The sequence below is a fragment of the Accipiter gentilis genome, chromosome 5, assembly GCF_929443795.1.
Source record: "Accipiter gentilis chromosome 5, bAccGen1.1, whole genome shotgun sequence".
NCBI classification, from domain to species: Eukaryota; Metazoa; Chordata; class Aves; order Accipitriformes; family Accipitridae; genus Astur; species Astur gentilis.
The window spans coordinates 21,375,172-21,393,001 of record NC_064884.1 but is presented as its reverse complement, the minus strand read 5'-3'; the positions used below and the strand labels follow the sequence as shown (position 1 = coordinate 21,393,001).

At 37.1% G+C, this 17,830-nt stretch overlaps 1 protein-coding gene across 3 annotated transcripts; it reads right to left on the bottom strand.

The window, feature by feature from the left end:
- Positions 1–2,049: 2,049 nt before the first annotated feature.
- TRMT6 (tRNA methyltransferase 6 non-catalytic subunit) lies at positions 2,050–17,824 on the bottom strand. 3 transcript variants are annotated; one of them, XM_049800246.1, is made up of 11 exons: positions 17,663–17,824; positions 15,358–15,485; positions 14,832–14,941; positions 11,834–11,925; positions 11,662–11,745; positions 9,535–9,659; positions 7,897–8,261; positions 7,572–7,657; positions 4,294–4,396; positions 4,122–4,208; positions 2,050–2,754 (listed from the first exon to the last, which is right to left on the bottom strand). In XM_049800246.1, exons 1-11 carry the CDS (start codon positions 17,773–17,775, stop codon positions 2,581–2,583), a joined length of 1,467 nt encoding a protein of 488 aa, XP_049656203.1. In that variant the 5' UTR covers positions 17,776–17,824; the 3' UTR covers positions 2,050–2,580. The 3 variants fall into 3 exon arrangements, with proteins under 3 accessions (XP_049656203.1, XP_049656205.1, XP_049656206.1); XM_049800248.1 differs by lacking the exon at positions 14,832–14,941 and adding an exon at positions 16,926–17,093 and having other exon boundaries at positions 17,663–17,768; XM_049800249.1 differs by lacking the exons at positions 11,834–11,925; positions 14,832–14,941 and adding an exon at positions 16,926–17,093 and having other exon boundaries at positions 17,663–17,768.
- Between the last annotated feature and the right edge of the window lie 6 nt (positions 17,825–17,830).

Genomic DNA, 17,830 nt, shown 5'->3' with positions numbered 1-17,830 from the left:
CTTATCTACACGTCATTGACCAAAATTAGGTTATACCAATTTGTTATGTTCTATAGTTCTCAAGATCAAAGTCCCTGGACAGCCTGCCTTGAGGGTCCAGTGATGGTCAGGTTCCTGAGCTATGCTTTATGGAGACTAAATACAGGTATGCAAGTATTGCCTTCCTTTTGCTCCACCACCTTGTCCCTGCTCTTAGAGATGCTTTTCATTATGCCATTTATTTTCTACTTATGTTAAGATCTTGCAGGATGCACTCTCTTTCTTCTAATTTGTTCTGTATTTTCCCTAATTTGTTACTTGTAAAAATGTAAAGGGTCCCTAGAGTTTCAAACAATCATAACTTGCATTTCTACAATGCTTCTCTCTTTAGTTACATTTATTCATGTGTTTCAATTAAAATAGGAACAATGTTACATCAAGATGCACATACAGAATATGTTCCATCAGTTTGAAATGTCAATAATTTTAAATATTTTAAATGAATTATTTCTTGGCTTCTTACTATCCTTCATTGGTACAAGCATTATGGCACATTTAAAAACTGGGGGACAGGATTCAGTACTGAGAGTGCTGGTGAAATGAAGCCAGTTTGGCTTTGATCTGAAGTAATCTTTCAGGTGTTCCAATATTGTTTATTTCTCGAAACTGATCTTTTTATTATACAAATAGAAGAGATTTTTTTTCCTCAGGTTATTATTTTTAGCACATTATATATAAGAAGTCAGATTTAAAACATATGTTGGTTGCTTAACCTAACTTTTACTGCTTAAGTTTTTACACCTTTGTAGTGCTATAAATATGACAGCTGTGTACCTACCAGCTCAATGGAAGTGGCAGAGAAGTGCCTATGCCTGCCTGACAGGTAAGAAAACTGAGGCAAAGATAATTTTTCGGTATTAATCTCCTGGTTTACACTGACTTCATCACTTTCTTGGCTTTCCCTAGCTTCCAGGCTTCCATCCATTGCTCTAAGCTAGGTTGTCTCAGAATTTCATCACATACTGGGTGTTGGCTGCTGTCAAAGTCCCAATTTACCTTTAGTATGCATATGTGGAGACATGTAGTAAAGGAAAACTTATCTCTCCCCCCCCCCCCCCCCCTTTTCCCCATTAGTTCTTGAAAGAAGTTGAGAAATCCAGAATTTCAAAAAAAACTTCGTAAAAACCACACATCACCTTTCTATTCCCTACATGTGATCTGCAACACTTACGCTGTACAGAAAGGTGAGAGGTGCAAAGCATACTTTTCAGATCCACGTGGTTGGTGGAATACAGACGAGACGGTGAAACCTACAATCTCTCCATTTATGCGTTCTTCATGTAAGAAAGAGAAGAAAAGCTTTCAATAAAAATAGAAAAAAGATGGAAGTTTACAAAAAACAGAACAGAGGCAGACAAACACCTGAAGATACACTGTACATGTTCACCTAAGAGAAATCTTTAACTGCTTCTTTACACAAATTACAACATTTTATGTTGTTTTGAGCTAATGGTGTCCTAAAAGAGCATTACTTTTATCAATGTACAGAATTTTACAGCTTTATGAAGTCTGATTACTTGATCCCAAAGCTCCAGCTTCTCCCTGACGAGTAAGTTCAGGAATGGAAGCCAAGTCCTGCTGGCTCTACCAGCTCCCATACGGGCCTAAAGCTCCCCACTGGGGGTTCAGTGGGGTGCAGCCAGCCAGGGTATTCTCCTAAAGCCTCTGCTAGACCCTTTTATTTCCAAAAAGAGGAGAAAAGTAAGAAAAAGAAAATAAATCTCATTAGGAAAAACATCCTGCAGTTTAATTGAAATGGCAAATGCAAAGTTAAAAAAAATTAATAAAAAAAACTACACATCATTAAAGATAAAACAGTAGAATAAATATATATACATATAGCAGTTTTCAAAATAGTCATATCTTAAAATAAAAACATACAACAACTCCCAGGAAAATGACAGGCAATGCTAATAAGACATTCTGTTTAAATATTTGGTATTTTAATTTATGAACATGTACTTTCTCTTCTGTATTTATTTCAGGAAAACATGAGGTCATGCTGTAAAGTTCTGGTCTTATTCTCTTTTTATTGTTCCTTTGGAAAGAAAAGTGTATGACTTTTGCTGTTCATTCTACTTCCTTAAACTACTGAACAGAGCCAGGTTCTGTGTCCAAAGGGGAAGCAGATCACTACGCAGAATGCTTTACCCTGATGCTGTTCTGGGAAAATGGGGAGCTAAGTTAGATGTGTTGATTGAGACTCAACCTTTTAAAAAACTACTTCGTCATATCCACTTTTGGTAACAAACAAACAGAATGCCTTCACTGATGTTCTATCTTCTCTTGATCTTTTCTTCTTTTTGAAGTTACTGTGTTTTCAGTGTGACATTTGCTTCCACGGGACACTTGCTTCTCGTTCTGATCATGTAAACTGGTAAAGAGCAAGACAATCCTCCCTACCACACAGTTCTGATGCTTTTTGCTGACAGATATATGACAGGTACAATTTCTGTGCTGTCAAGAGCACAGAAAGTATACTTGTTATTTTACTAACAGTAAGACTCCTGAGATCTAAAAAACAAATCAATACTTCAAATATTAACAATGAAGGTCTTGAACTTTGCATCTTTTAGATGATGGCTCTTCCATCTTCAGTGCTTCTAAACTACTAGAATCCGATTTGCCCTTATCCAAGACAACAGTGGTACCAGACAGAAGGTATCCTCCCCCTCCACTCATTGTCAGTTTTGGATGGCTTCGATCTGGTAAGACCTTTAAAAAAAAACAACAAACCCAAACAAACAAAAAAACCCAACAAGCATCTGTAAAAACTCACTCCATATGTGCACATCAAATTGTGTAATTTAAGCTTACAGTGTAAGATGTAATTTTTTTTTCCCAGCCACCACAACAAACAGCCATTTGGAAAGTGTATTTATCTTTAAAGGGCAAAGTATCTGCATACCAGAAACCAGTTACAGAAATATGTAAGAATACAGGCTGCTGCCTTACTGATTATTTCTTCGTGGCATTTCCAGCAAAGTTATAAAGTCAAGGTCTATGTGTTGAGAACTAGTGCACTTTGCAAGAAACCACAGCTGGTCTTAACAGCATTAAGTAATGCAGTAATTTCCAGTTCTGTCAGTATAATCTTTACATAGCTACCCTCTTAAGGTAAGACACAGCAATGGACCATCACTTTGAGCTACATTACACATTTCTGTAAATGCTTTCTCTTTGCTTATGCTTCCTTCTTGCTTTGACTGCCATCACAGGTCTAAGCTGATTTATGTGTATTGTTCCTAACTGCACCCGGACACAGTAACTGTTGCCAAGCCTAACTTGGGTGAACATCTTCATCTATGAATCTCCTAATCTTTCCCAATTTAGTTGCCTGATCAATAGTCAGTAATTGTGGCCACCCTTGAATTAAGTCATCCCCTAAACAGTAATTTCTTATGGACTCCAGAAGCTATGGGCAAGGAGAAAGTCAGTAAAATTCAAGAACCTCTTCAGAGGTGGTGACCTGCTTAGAGATCAGGCATGCTTCTGCTCCGTAGTTGAGAGGGTACTCCACATTTGCAAACATCTTGTTCCAACAAAGTTAGTCCAACTGACATTTTTCACTGTGGAGACATTGTCCCCTCTCACCTTGTGTTCATTGTTCAGTTCCCAAACTGGAAACTTCTTGTTACTTTAGTTCCAAGGAAGCATGTTATTTGAAGACACTGACTTTTCTAAGTCACCACCATTCGTAATGTTACAATTTTTTTTTTTCAGCCATCAAACCAACCGAATGAACACGTGCAGTATTTTGCTACAGCTCTCTTATACGACATTAGATTGTCCCTTGCTTTAGGCTAGCCACTAAAGCAGCACAACTATTACATCTGTCAGTGTGCTACAAGTATTTCAGCAAAATGTTTAAATGAAATGCTCTGTAAGAAGAAAATAAAATATTTCCATTTGAAATTGTTGCAATGAAGCATTACAACTCTTCAGAATATTTTCCCACTGCTCTCAGGTAAAACACATGCATGAGCTTATACATTGTTTTGGTCAGTCCAAACCCCATATTTTTGGAGAGTGTTTTGCTCCCCAGTATTGCAGTTTTAACAGCCACTTACTGGAATCCTTACCTGGTAGTTTCGTAGCCAGGTTTCAGACAGCTTTAGGTTAATAACACCGCCTCTTTCCCTCAGCTTTGTGTAACATTCTAATAATGGCTTAAAAAAACCCCAGACAGTAGGTTATACAACAGAATAGTCTCAAACTTGAACTGTAACAGCTAAAGTAACATACTTGATTTACCTCTTTATACTGGCAGTAGACAACAAAAGGCCTTGAAGGAGCAACAAATTCCAATAAAGAAAGTAATAAAGGAGTGGGATGAAACTTGCTGGCTACAATTAAGCTGCAGAAGAAATTTCACGTACATTAGTTTTCTGCTTCTAAAACCTATTCAAGTGACATTCTCTCCTACTTAGCACAGCGATCAATTATAGCCTAAATGTTGCTAATCAGCATGTTTTCATGGCTCTAACTCCTCCCCAAATATAAAAACAAATCATGATTTCCTACTTGCATAATTAAGAGGATAAAACACTTGTTCCCTACAGTGCAGTATATTAAATGCATTGCAGAAGCTGTGTTGAGCTCCACAATAATTCTTACAACCCAAGAATTTGCATGCTGCTTTCTCTACCCTAAGACCATTGTCCAAATACAATTTAAATTTCGTGACTGCTAATTGTTGCTTAGAATGTAACCTCAGTCGTGATTCTTTAGACTGGGTAATCTTCATTAAATACAGTTTTATATAAAAAAGTTATTACTTAAAGAGAAAATAATCCCTTAATGGGCATGACTGAAAACCTTTTAAAAATAAATTATGTCCTTGTCAACTTAAGGGCTTCGTATTTTCTTCTTCATCTTCATTTTAATATCAGATTATAACTCGTATTTACAGATGCTTAAGATTCTCCACAGGTATCTAGAGTTTTTACAACCCCCTCCCCCCCCGCTAAACTATACTGCAAGAAATGGTTAAGATTCAGTGAGTTAATAAGTTGTACTTGTGCAGAAAGAATGGGCTAATTAAACTACTTCTCTAGTATACGGTTACTATACGAAAAGACCCATCAATTGATTAACATTTGTTCTCCAGCAGAATGTACATCACTGGAGATACTATCAAACTTGCCTAACAAAAGGGAGGTAAAAATTGAGGTTCAATTTTCTAAACACAATGGATATAAAGAAGTGAGACAATTTTACAGTTGCTTCTGTTTCAGTTTTCTGCTGGCCATGGCCTTGCAGGCTACAGATTTAACCCTAATTCCAAACCTCAAAAAAATTGTGTTCCAGTAATTAACCAAGTGGATTGTAAAGAAAAAAGACTCCACACTGTGCCTCGGAAGGTTTGGAGTGCTGCACTGACACTGCCAGGAGCTCTGCCAGACAACAGGAAGGTAACTGAGAGATGAGAGAGACTCTGAAAAATCAAATTCTGTTCTCTCATATGGCAGGACATACTGCTGCCAGCAGGTAGTCTGGCCAGTCGTGAAATTAATGTAATGGGTGAGAGGGGAGAAGGAGGAGGTAGAGGAAGGGCAGGGAAGGGTAGAGAGAGGGGTTGTGGTCTAATTCTGAACACATGGAGTGTCTATAAACCAGTTTCTACTTTCACTGTATCAGAAAAACTTAATAGTCTATCTTCAAAAAGTCGTCTTTAGAAGAATACCAAATCCCTAATGAATTGTCTTCCTTTTCTCCCCCTCAAAGACCTATGACAGGCTTCAATTCTCATGAACGGAATTAACAAGTAGATCTAGTACAAGCAATGTTTTACCACGTAACAGCACAGAAGACATAAACTTTGTACAATTCAGGACCTCAAGAAGCAATTCTTCTAAAGTTGATGCCCATCTTTTACCTAACAACCAGTTTTTTACTCTGACAGTTAAGTCCTAATCTTTCTCCCCACCTCCAGTGTTAACCAGCTTTTACCTGTTTCTCTCTTACAAAACAAAACAAAATAAAATCTTAACTTCCCTGCCTACTTCTACTCACGTGCCAAGTCATTAGCTCGAAGCATTTCTTTATTCCATGCCAATTTTTCCTGGCTTAGCAGCGTAGGTACCCTGTGGTTCTTGATCTAAACAAATGGCGGGCTATAAAAGGCAGATGACTAAAGAAAGGTGATCCTGACTGAGCCATCTGGGACAGTGCCTTCAAGCAACCATAAACTTCTCTTCTCCCCCATCATGCTGAAGGCTTCCTAAAGCAAGAAATCACTCATCCCTTCAAGCATATAATTTGTTACAGCTTTCACACATTACAAAGGACAAAAGAAGTATGCAAGTGATTGACAACAAATGAACAAGAGACAAATATTAAATAGGATTCCCTGAACTTGATCAATAACCAAATATACTATTTTACATTACAGGAAGAATCAAGTGAAGTCAAACATTAATTTTTGCTTCGCCAGACTATGCACAGACATCAATTATAATGATGGGTGCAGGGGACGGCGGTAAAACCAGCACAAAACACTACCACTGTTGAGGCAGCTTAACGGTCATCCACAGGCATCACCAGTGCTGCTGCTGCCAAACAGACGTGCATTACTTTTACAAACCTCCTTTAACATTTTATTGCTTCAGAGAACACAGAATGATCTGCCTCTGCATCTTCACAGAAAATGCTAATTCTGTGACTTGAATATGCTAGATGAGATATACTAAAATATGAATGAGCATGAGTTAAAACATTTCATAATAATAAAACCAAAAATTACACAAGCATTTAAACACAACCAATAAATGTGTATTAAAATTTATCTGAGCAGAACAGCTTTATTCCCAGTGAGCCAATATTCTTAGGAGGAAAAAATTAATATGAATGTTATTAAATGAATTAAATCAATGTTAGTTGATTAACTCAAATCACTCCAGCATTTACTAAGAACATCATGAAAAAGTCACAACCACCAAATGCTCTTGCACTATTGTGGGGCTGAATTTCTAGGAATATGTTTATTGTATTTGTTTTAAACGTCTGATATTAAATCTTAATGTGAAATTGTTCCTTGGGAACAATCAATCCTGGCTAAAGCAGGTAAAATGAAGTTATGTGTTTTTCCTGTGTAAAAAATAAATGAATTTCTAAAAACAAACCAACCAACCAAAGCCCCAAAACAACAAACTTAGTTTCAATTTAATAAACTTAAAACCTGAGGTTCTGCTTTGCCAGTTAGAATCTTTTGATTTTTATCATCAGTCATTTAAATTCTACCAGGATTCTGTTTCTCTTCGGATAGATTTTTTTTTTTTTAAAGTTTACTCACAGCTAGTCAGGAAACTATGACTTTTACATCATGACATTTCATAACATTTAAATAACAGAAAAAAGCTCAACCAGAACCAAACAAGACCCCCCACACACCTGGGTTGACTACTTGCTTGTAAATATTAAGAAAAAAATTATGGTATTTTTCAAACAAAGCTTTTATTTGTTTCAAAGGAAATTATTTTCCGTAGATGTGTTTTCAAGCAGAAGACCTTTCTGATTACAAACAAACTCACCCATCAGCATTCTTCTCTTTCAACAAAGCAGCAGTTTCTATTAGCTTTTTCCTTCTCTCCCATTGTTTTCTTTGCTTTTCCCGAGCCTTTGAACAACAAAACAAATAGTTTGCACTTTAACTGGTAATTATATATTAGATCACTATTGCATGGACTGTATTCTCATTTTTTGCATCTTAGGTGGCTTAATGAAAGACAAAAGACAACTTCCAGAGTTCCATTTTAACACCTGAATAAGCTGTATTTCAGCATGTCTGATTCAGACGGCAGAATTTTAAGTATATAGACATTGTAAAATTTGAATAGCCACAACAAATATTCTTACATTTTCTTTATTTTCTTTTTCTTTATTCTCTTTAAAGTCTACATCTTCAGTGTTAATGTCCATTGTTTCTTGCTCTTCTGTTTGGCTGATCTCCATAGCTGTTTCAGTAGCAGATTCCTCTTCTGCTTCCTGTAGGGAACTCTGCTTCTCATCAGTCAATCCATTGCTTTCTTCTTCCAGCAGCGCATTATCTTCAGGTTCTGAAGGCAGAGTCTCTGTAGCAAATGTCCCAGAGAGGAGACTATCCACTTTGCTGAGAGGAAATTCATGAAGATTATCAAAAAAAAGTTTTGGAAATCCAAAACAGCTGGTAGCAGCTCTAACAGGTCCTCCTCCTGGATACATCTGAATAATGGATCCATAGCCTATGAGAGCAAAAGAATCAAAAACTCACTAGAAAGCTAGAATTTCTTAAATAGAATATTTAATGAAAAATGCTTAAATGAAGCATTCATTTAAGAATACATAAGTAAATTGCCTGCTCTTAATCTAACCTTCATCAAATTTAACAGGCTGCTAAACTATGCCTCAAGGCAGAAAATCTTTATTGGAAGGACAACAGTTACTGCAACTCAAAAAGACAAGGTAACTCAAAGATTATGCATGTATTAAACATGTATTTAGGATTAGCACAGAACATATAGGCAGTGGCAAATTGTTAGAAAAGCTAATTTAATTAAGATTTAAAAGACAAATTTTCTACAGTATTTGTTACTTATAACCACGGAGTGGTTTTGATTAAAAAAAAAAAAAGCAAAAAAAAAAGCTAATTTAAGCAGCATTAATAGGCAAAAAATTTCTTCAACATCCAGACTCTAAAGGAAGAGATGTCAGATGTTTAAACATACTAAAAAGAACTTTTCAATAGTTATATTGAAATTGCATCTTACTTAATTTCCTTCAGAAAGTATCCCCATGACCAAAAGTTGCTGAAACAAAACCAATTTATAGTACAACTGCCTGTGTGCTTCTCAGTCAACAGACAACACATCTGAGTGCACAACATTACATCACACTTCCTACCTTTCTGGGCTTCTGGAATATAATTGTCACTTCTGTCTAGTGTCTTTGAATGATTTATGATTAAACTAATTAACTGAGTTTGAGAAATAAAAAAACAGGTCAAACTTCTCCTAGAATATGTTCAAGAAAATGTCACATACTACTTTTAAACTACACGTTTTGCAGACATTAAATCTCTGGTGCAGTGAACAAGAGGAATGACAACATTTTCAGTGCTGTGGGCAGTCTGAATTCCAGTGTTACTATTCCTGTTTTCTGTCATTCACTTTCCCGGACTTCCCAGGAGCCTGGGAAAAATCTGCATACAAGCTGCTTACAGCCTTTTCTGAACACAATGTCATTATGCTGAGACAGAAACTAAATGTACAGTGGTATCAACTTTAATCTTTTTTTTTTTAAATAGTTAAAAAATAAATCCAACTGAAATATGCAAAATACAACTTTCTCCAATGGAAAAACAAGTATCTCTCTGAATACCGGAGACAGTAAAAGTAGATTTTAAAAACTGAGGAAAGTACTTTGAGTACTGCCTTTTAAAAGTATCAGAGATACATATTTCTTAAGTTTCAAGTACGGCCTCAGTCTGTACATTACCAAAGCTACCGTGTTACTTACCTCCCATTCGCTCCATCACCGCACCCAGCACAAGGCCTGCACACGTTTCCATTACAATCATCTTGTTGCCAGCACGGATGTTTCCTAAAGTCAACATCTGAGCTAGGGTGTCATATCTCAAGTGGCTAGAAGACAAAGGGTTTTAAGAAATATCAAGTTAGTTTTCTTAGAGTTAGAAATACTACGTATCAGCTCAGGAGCCTGTCAAAAAAAAGTTGGATTACAGGCAGGTTTTCAGGAACAGCATAGTGGTCTTCAGAGTCACCATGCTGAGCAGAAACTTACAATTAACCATCTGGTAATAAAGAAGGACTAGAACCAGAGCCAACAAGAAATTAGCAGGGCATAGCAAAAGTAGGATATGAAGTAGGGAGTACATACTTAAGTGGACATCACATGCCATGTCAGTCACACAAAATATTTTTAAACTTTTCTTTTTTTTTGTTTTCTCTGACATGTCAGTTTGGTAAAGAACAAATGGTATTTGAATGCATTTCCTAATCCAGTAATGTATTCTTTGTGATTTTCATCTGTTTGGCAGTAGCATGCACCACCTACAATCCAGGATCAAAACCTAACTACTGACTATAGCACATGCACTGAAGAGACTTGGTGATGGCCAAGGAAATCACAACTGATCTTAATAGATAAATAAAGCCAAGTGAAGGAGATGGAGGAAGGAGAAGGAAAAAGGTTTGAGAAGCCTTAAATAACATAAATTTCAGGTTTTCAAGCTCAGCTTCTTAGATCTACTATTGCTACTTTAAAAATAATAAATCAGTCCATCTTAAACAATGTCTGTAACAACGTATCATTTAATTTAGGTAAGAGAAAAATCAAATGCCGCTAGATCTCTGCTGTCATTGCCCCCCCACTCCCACCCCTGAATGTTAACTCCATGTTTTTAAACTCTTGACACTTCTGATTGAAGAAGATTTTGAATCCCTAACACATTAAAGACAAAACCCCTTGCTTCTGGTAGGTGGCTTATTATTTTGATTACTGAGCCAGAAAAGAGACGATATGCCACTGACCAAAATCCAGGTAAGAGATATTTCTGAAAATGCAAAGAGCCTCTGCCTACATAGGTAATTAGCAAGATGATGGTGGTAGGGAAATTTGGTAAATGTTGATGCTGCATGCAAAACAGTTTTCCTCTTTACTGCAATAGCATATTGATTCGCTTTCTATATCACATTATTTTTCATGAATTTGCAATCTCTCCATTAACAGGAAAAAAAGAAGAAGAAATGTGAGTATTGTATTCTGACGGTGTGCTCCCTGCCCCCCCCCCCCAACCTGACCTGTATATCCCATAACCCTGCTCAAGTGATAATCACCAGTGGGGGTCATAACGAATGCATCCGGTCATGTGGATTCGGGGGAGACAGATAACAACACAATAGCCAAGGGCTAATTCAAGCAATGCACCCACCTAACCACCATGCTGGTCAATGTCTGACTCAAGCCAAATTTGGAAGAAACTAACATCTGTAGTCAGTATGTAATTTATCTTACTCCATAAATAGCAGACAGCCCAGGGCCCATTGAGCTCTCCTACATGGCAGCAGACTGAATGCCAGGATGTCCCCTTGAGTAGGGACACCTCTCAAGGTTATTTCTCAAGGCTGAGGGAGTCCTTGCTGCAACGGATTCTCGGTAAGTGATTAAAAGCATGCTAAACTTTAAAATCTTGGATAAGTGATGTAAAGGATTGATTGCATGTATATAATCCTTTAGATATAAACTGTTGACCAAGTGTGGGACTAGGTGTGGATCCAGCTGCACCTAGACTCCTCTCTGAGGAGTTTAGAATGCAAGGGGGTCTGCTCTGAACCTTGTGACTCGACAGGAGGGTCTCCCTTACAGTTTTGTCTGACCCTGTCCTCTATGCAGTAAATAATCAAGCATACCTTGCTATAGAATCTTGTTAAACCACTGATGCATTTACTATCAAACCTTGTTAAATCGCTATTTTATATCAATAAACATATTGCTACTTCTCCCTTACAAGCGAAGTGCATCACTCCATCTGCGACATATATACTCTGGTATAATACAGGTATTTTGAAAATATTAAAATATCTTTCTGTTACAATTTGAAAAAGAAACAAAATGAAAACTTACTTAATTTTTCCAGGTTCCCTTGCATAATACATTGTTGAAAGAATGCGAGTGGATGGTTTCACAATTGTAATAACTGCCTCATATCTGTAAGAAACACATAGTAATAGTCGTATTTCAAGCTCAACAAATTAAAGAACTACTAAGTATTTTCCACATTTTAAAATTCACTTACTTTTTTCTCTTCTTCTTTATGTATTTATCTTGAGCAAATTCTGTTTTGTCTCTGAATGTTGTACTGTTCTCTATTAACTGTTGAACTATTTCCTTGGAAGAGACAGTTTATTTTTATTATAGCTGGTATTTATTTCTCATTCATTTCATATATAGTATTTTTTTAAAAAACACTAAAAATATTTTCTTCCAGTAAAGGCATGTATACCATTAACTTCTATTGACATTAATGGCAAAGTAAATTTCTATTAATCAACTTGACAAGCAAGGCACTACACTGACTATGTGCAGGAATTTAATCATATACTTCTGTCTCTAGATGTCCTTTTTAACTACATAATGCCAGCATAAAAATGATAAACTGAAAATGGTTATCCTGGAAATGGGGTATTTTGTGGGGAAGGAGTCTGGTAGGTGCCAGAACTAACCCATCAGAGAGGGCAGACCTGTATGGCCAGAAACAAAGAAAAAGGAGGATTATTCCTTTCAGCATCAGCAAGTCGTTATTTCAGCCCTTACTGTGAAGCCTTAGTACCTAAATATTCTTATCCCATGCTGAATGTGAATGACACTACCCTGCTTCCTCTAAGTGATTAGCTACTTTCAATTATCCTGTATTTACAATGAGGCAGTTATGTTTATTGTCAGTTACTATGGCACAACTGACATATATTCTGTCAGTGTAACATTCCCCATAGTAACTGGATTGCATGACAGTACCCCAAGTCCTGTGTGAAGCTATACAGGCAAAAATATCTTACAAAACCAAACCAAAACAAGGAACCTGATGTCATATGTAATATTTACTTTAATCCAGCTCCTTCCTTCCTCTTTGGGTCTCTTGTCTGACTTTAGCATCTCTATCTCTGCGGGTATCTTTTTTCCATCTTATGCTAGTTCTTCCCGTATACTCTGGATACTTATCAGACATCTCCCTTACCCCACTTAATTCTGTCTGTCTCCCAAATTGTGCTAGGCTCCTGTACCAACTGCTTGCATGATGTCAAACTCCTTAGCATTTACAATTTCCTACAATACTCCTGCTGACTTCTTCCTTCTCCAGCTCACAGGTTTTCCTAGAATTCCAGTTTTTGTCTCCTGGTTTCCTTGTTCTAATCTCCTCCCTTTGACAATCCAACTCTTCCTCATACTTTTGGGTTCCAGCTGGAGGGATCACTAAGACCTCCAACAAAAAAAATTTTCCATTGCTCAGGATTTTTCTCCATGCCTGCAATACAAGAACAAATGCTACAGAGTGCTATTTTGGTTGTTTACTAGTTTAATTAGTAGTTTAATTGCTAAAATTGTAAGTTTCTATTAAACGTGTAGGAAAAGCGATAGTATAATCCAGCCGCACAGGAGTTTGGAGAGGGTGGTGGTGAGGAATGACAAAAGAAATATTTTTAATGTGGACACTGCCTCTCCTATTGCACTTTAAGAATCTGCTCCAAAATACAGCAGTGCAAGTACTTCTCACTTGCTATTGCTGCTTTTCAATAATTTTTCAATTATTTCTTAAAGTCCTTCAAACACTTAAAATGTGTTATTAATGGTGTGAAACAGCATATCTTTCTTTTTTTGCCTTATTCTTGGAGAAAGTTAAATGCCGTGTCTGGGTTGTTTTGTTGGGTTTTTTTGTTCCAGTAAAATTTACAGTGGGGAAACTGGGGAATATTTCTTTAGGGTAAGCAAAAGCCAAAAGGAAGCTGCAGAACTATACAATGCCCTGGGAATACATGCCACTTCATGTCTTCATCCTAACACCTATCCCTCAGGACCTGGTAAGATTTGGAAAGTGATGGGAAATCAAACCCCATTAACACCAAGGTTGGTTTATTTCAGATAACAATCATCTCTAAACTTAGCCTGCGTCACAAAGACATGCCATTCACAAACACAAGTTCAGATTTTACCAGACATTTATGGAAGACTAATATTTATTGCTGCTAATATAACACAGTCTAAAATGAATATCCAGCTACAGTTCAGAAACCAGAGTTAACAAAAGTAGGCTATTTCAATAACCTAAAATAAAAGTACGTAGATATATGGCACAGACATGCTGAGGACATACAGAAAAGCCAGAGTGATCCTGCCACGGCTAATGAGAACGAATAGAAACCGTCAAAGCTATCAGACTGATTAGTACAAAGAGATAACACAACGAGCAGCACAACCATGGAAACAGAACAGACAGCATTCTAAACTCCTTGGACCCATCCATTATTAAGCAGGCAAAAGCAGAACAGCAAGATGCAAAGAGATGAACTTGATGTAAGCATGAGCAATTTCTTATTTTTATTAGAAATGATAAACCAAAGATGAGAGAGAATTTTGCCTGGTAACATGTGCAGAACAGAACTGGCTGCAATGGTTTATTAACATTTAAGATGGCCTCACTTCTTTTTGACAAAGTGCGGGGTAAAAACCAATCCCTTTTCTAACAGAACAGAACTGATTTCTTGAGAATATTCCTAGCTTTTGAGGTGCAGATAAAACACAGGCATCACGTGTTTGGTAGGTACTGCCTAGAGGCCCAGTAATAGTACATTTGTTACATAGTGTTATTTGTTAATGCTTCGGTGTTTACCCATAATATTTTCCTACACCTTTTATAGTTTAATTATTGCATGATTTTCATATGTCTGTAACGCAGAAACAGTTTTTCGAAACTTACAGACAAACAAAGCTAAAAGGTGATTATGCAAGCTGTATTTCCTTAAGGGAATAGTATTTCTTTTTGTCTATTATGACTTCTGATGCCATAAAAATTCATACTTTACTGTCTATTGACAAAGTTGCCAACCTTACATGAAGTTTTCTCTGAAGATAGCCTTTGCATTTTTGTAAAAACAGATCTTTAGGAAAAACATTACTTGAGCAGAAGAACAAAGAAAAAGCACCAAAATCTATGCACCCATAAAAAGAATAGCCTATTTCATAAACTAAAATATAACCATCAAGGTAGCACAGAAATGACACCAAAACCTTATTTTTACCTGTCCTTTAATACCCTTGTCCTTCAAAGCCTTTATGTCATCATGAGTCAGTTTTTGAGACTTTCCATCGTCAACTATGTTACGATTATCTGTACCTGCTTCTTTTGTTTCTAAAGGAAAAGGATATAGATTTGTAAAATCTAGCTCTAAATATCTATAAGTTGGAGAAACATGATTTTAGTTTCACAGAAAGCAGACTTCTCAGGATTAAACCCACATGCTTCATGGCCTTGCAAATTATTGCCTAAGCAATCAATAAAACGTAATATGTAAAATATACCTTAATATATGTATTTTCACCCAAACTAAGTTTCAAATTTTCTCCCATATTAAAAAGCTTATTTGTTACAGTGCTAGTGAAACAGCAGATCAAGACAAAACCATGCACTTTTACGACAGAAAGAATATAAGTAACGTTAAGTTAACAAATGATTAATAGAAAGCTTTTCCATCATCTTTGGTATTATCAAAGAAACAAATTAACTGGAACTCATTTTTCCAAATACCAGTCAATCCTCTGTAATACCTGTGGTAGTCTCTTCCACCTCTTGCTTTGGCTGGAGGTTTCCACCACTGGTTACTTCAAATGTAGTTCCATAAATATGTCCAATGGCATTATCCAGATAGAACCACTGCTTCTCAAAAATAATTTTTCTGAAATAATAAAAAAGTTAATGATATTAAAAGCATTATTTATACTATGTCTGAAACCCACAAACTAAACTATAGCTTCATACATGCCATTTTTACCTATATCCTTGAAGAAAACCAGGACAAGCATAAAAAGTGAAATGCTAACTACTATTAAACACAAAACTACATTAAACTGAAACTGGTTAGAAAAAGAACAAAGAACTTAAATCAAATATACAGTAAGAAAAATATTTTTTTTTAGTTCAAAAGAATTCTAAAATCGCAGATAAAACAAGGATATAGCACTTGAATTGTATAGTACCACTGTTGACATAAAAAGTCAGAACAAGGCAAGGAATGAAAATAATCTAAAGTATATTAAATCTGGACTGGGTCATGCAGATTAGTGCAAAAAGATGAGCATGAACCTGTATTTTGCAGAGCTCCTTTGAAATAACATTTGGCAAAAGACTATCAAGAAAACAGACACCAGAATGTCTTGTAATCTTAGAAATGTTTAATACCAAAAAAAAGGGGGGGGGGCGGATTTTATTATCCCTTTCATTTTGGTTGCACTAAGGGAGGTTTGCATTCTTCCTTCTTCAGACAAAACAGGATCCACAAAGCCTTTAACTTTCAGGCTGACCTACAAAGGTTTCCTTGTTGACCAGAGAAATACCAATCTTGTCAAATGAAACAGGTACCCGTGTATATGCCACACTCACATTTGAATCAAAACGTAATATGAGCTCTTATTATGCTGATTATACTCATCGCTAATTCTGAAGCTAAGCAAAAAGGTTGAGTTCTTTGTTATTTCCAGTTTTCTACTGACTGAAGTACACAATTTATGCATACATTTTACATATGATATTATTTATACCCCCAAATACAATCCAGAATTTAAATAAAGCATAAGAATAAAGTTTTGTCAGAGACATTACCAAATCCTCTTACTAAAATTAAGGACATTATAGTTGCTCCTGTAAAGTCTATTAATTCCTGCCAACCCAGATTTTAAAATAATAGATGACTATAAAAGACTTGAAATGACTGAAAATAATTTAAATGGACAGGAAGTTGTGTGCATGTGCTCAAATTTCATTCTGATGACCATTCTAAACAGAATATCCAACCACAGCTATTGTCACATATTCTTGGAGTGTCCTCACCCTCATCAGATTATAGAAAAGGAAAAATTAATGTAAAAGTTATTTAATTTCCCGTGGCAATATTTACTCTTTTTTTTTTTTTCTTTCTTTTGTGATAGGGGTTTTAAACAAAAACTGAAGAGGGACCTAATGCACAGATCTTGACAGTGCTCTGCAGGCTAACAGAGTAAATACCTGATTTTGGTGCCAGATTCTACTGGTGAACATTAAGCCTGTCAATAACCAGTATTCCTAAATTCCTAGATCTGAGCTATGACATTTTTAAACCAGTCTCATTCAAGCATAGTACCTTTAAATCTCCATGCTACTGAATCGGATGTCTGGCCACATTACCCAATACTGACTTCTACACATTGGTCTATAAAATTGTCTGCTGCAAGGGGAAGAGCCCAGGCTGTGTCCACTGATTACAGTATTTCCTGCTGGGGTGCAGGCGCTTCTTGCTATGCCAGTTGGCCTAGGAAAAAGAAATAGGAGACCTTTCATAGCATCCTCTCCAAAGCAGTAATTATCCAGAACCCACAGCTAGCGTCTTCCTACAATCTAACACTGATGAGAACACTGAAACCAATCCCTATTAACGAGGAAATGCCTTATCTCGCAGAAATTACATGCCACAGCGAGATAAGTATGACGAAGATATGCTTTTCAGGCTGCTGCAATTTTTCTCCTCTTCAATCGGCACCAGTTTGACAACGACAAAAAAAAAATATCTTAAATATCTTTCAAATTCTTACAAGAAATGCAGCCACGAGATCTTCCGGGGTTTTTTTTGGTCATAGTAACTGAGACGGCATTAAAATCTTTCACGCTGCCTTGCCTGTCACATCGGCCTAGCGAGGCCGTTATTTCTGACTGGCACCGCACTAAAGCTGTGGGTCACATCGGCACCCCCCTTCCCTCAGGCGGGGCCGCGCGACGACCGTCGGAGTCTCCTCACGAGAGGGTGGGGAGAAGGGAAGGCGGAAACCTCGGCCAAGAGAGAGATGACTAAGCGAGATCGAAAGCCCCAGGCCGGCTCCTCACCTCCTCCTCAGCACGGGTACGGCTTTGAAGACGTCGTCCCGCTTCAGGACGGCGCAATCACCCTCACAAATGCGCGGGCCCGGGCCCGGACTCCTGCCATCCTCCATCGCCATCGCCGCCGCCGCTCGTGCGCTTCCCTTCGCGGGCGTGGCTAGTGCGCACGCGCCG

Coding starts and splice junctions, on each gene's coding strand:
- TRMT6 (XM_049800246.1), bottom strand. CDS start 17,775: ATGGCGATGGAGGATGGCAGGAGTCCGGGCCCGGGCCCGCGCATTTGT. Junction 11,746..11,833: donor ATAAAGAAGAAGAGAAAAAA/GTAAGTGAATTT, acceptor TGTTTCTTACAG/ATATGAGGCAGTTATTACAA. Junction 2,755..4,121: donor CCTGGCTACGAAACTACCAG/GTAAGGATTCCA, acceptor TTTTTTTTAAAG/GTCTTACCAGATCGAAGCCA.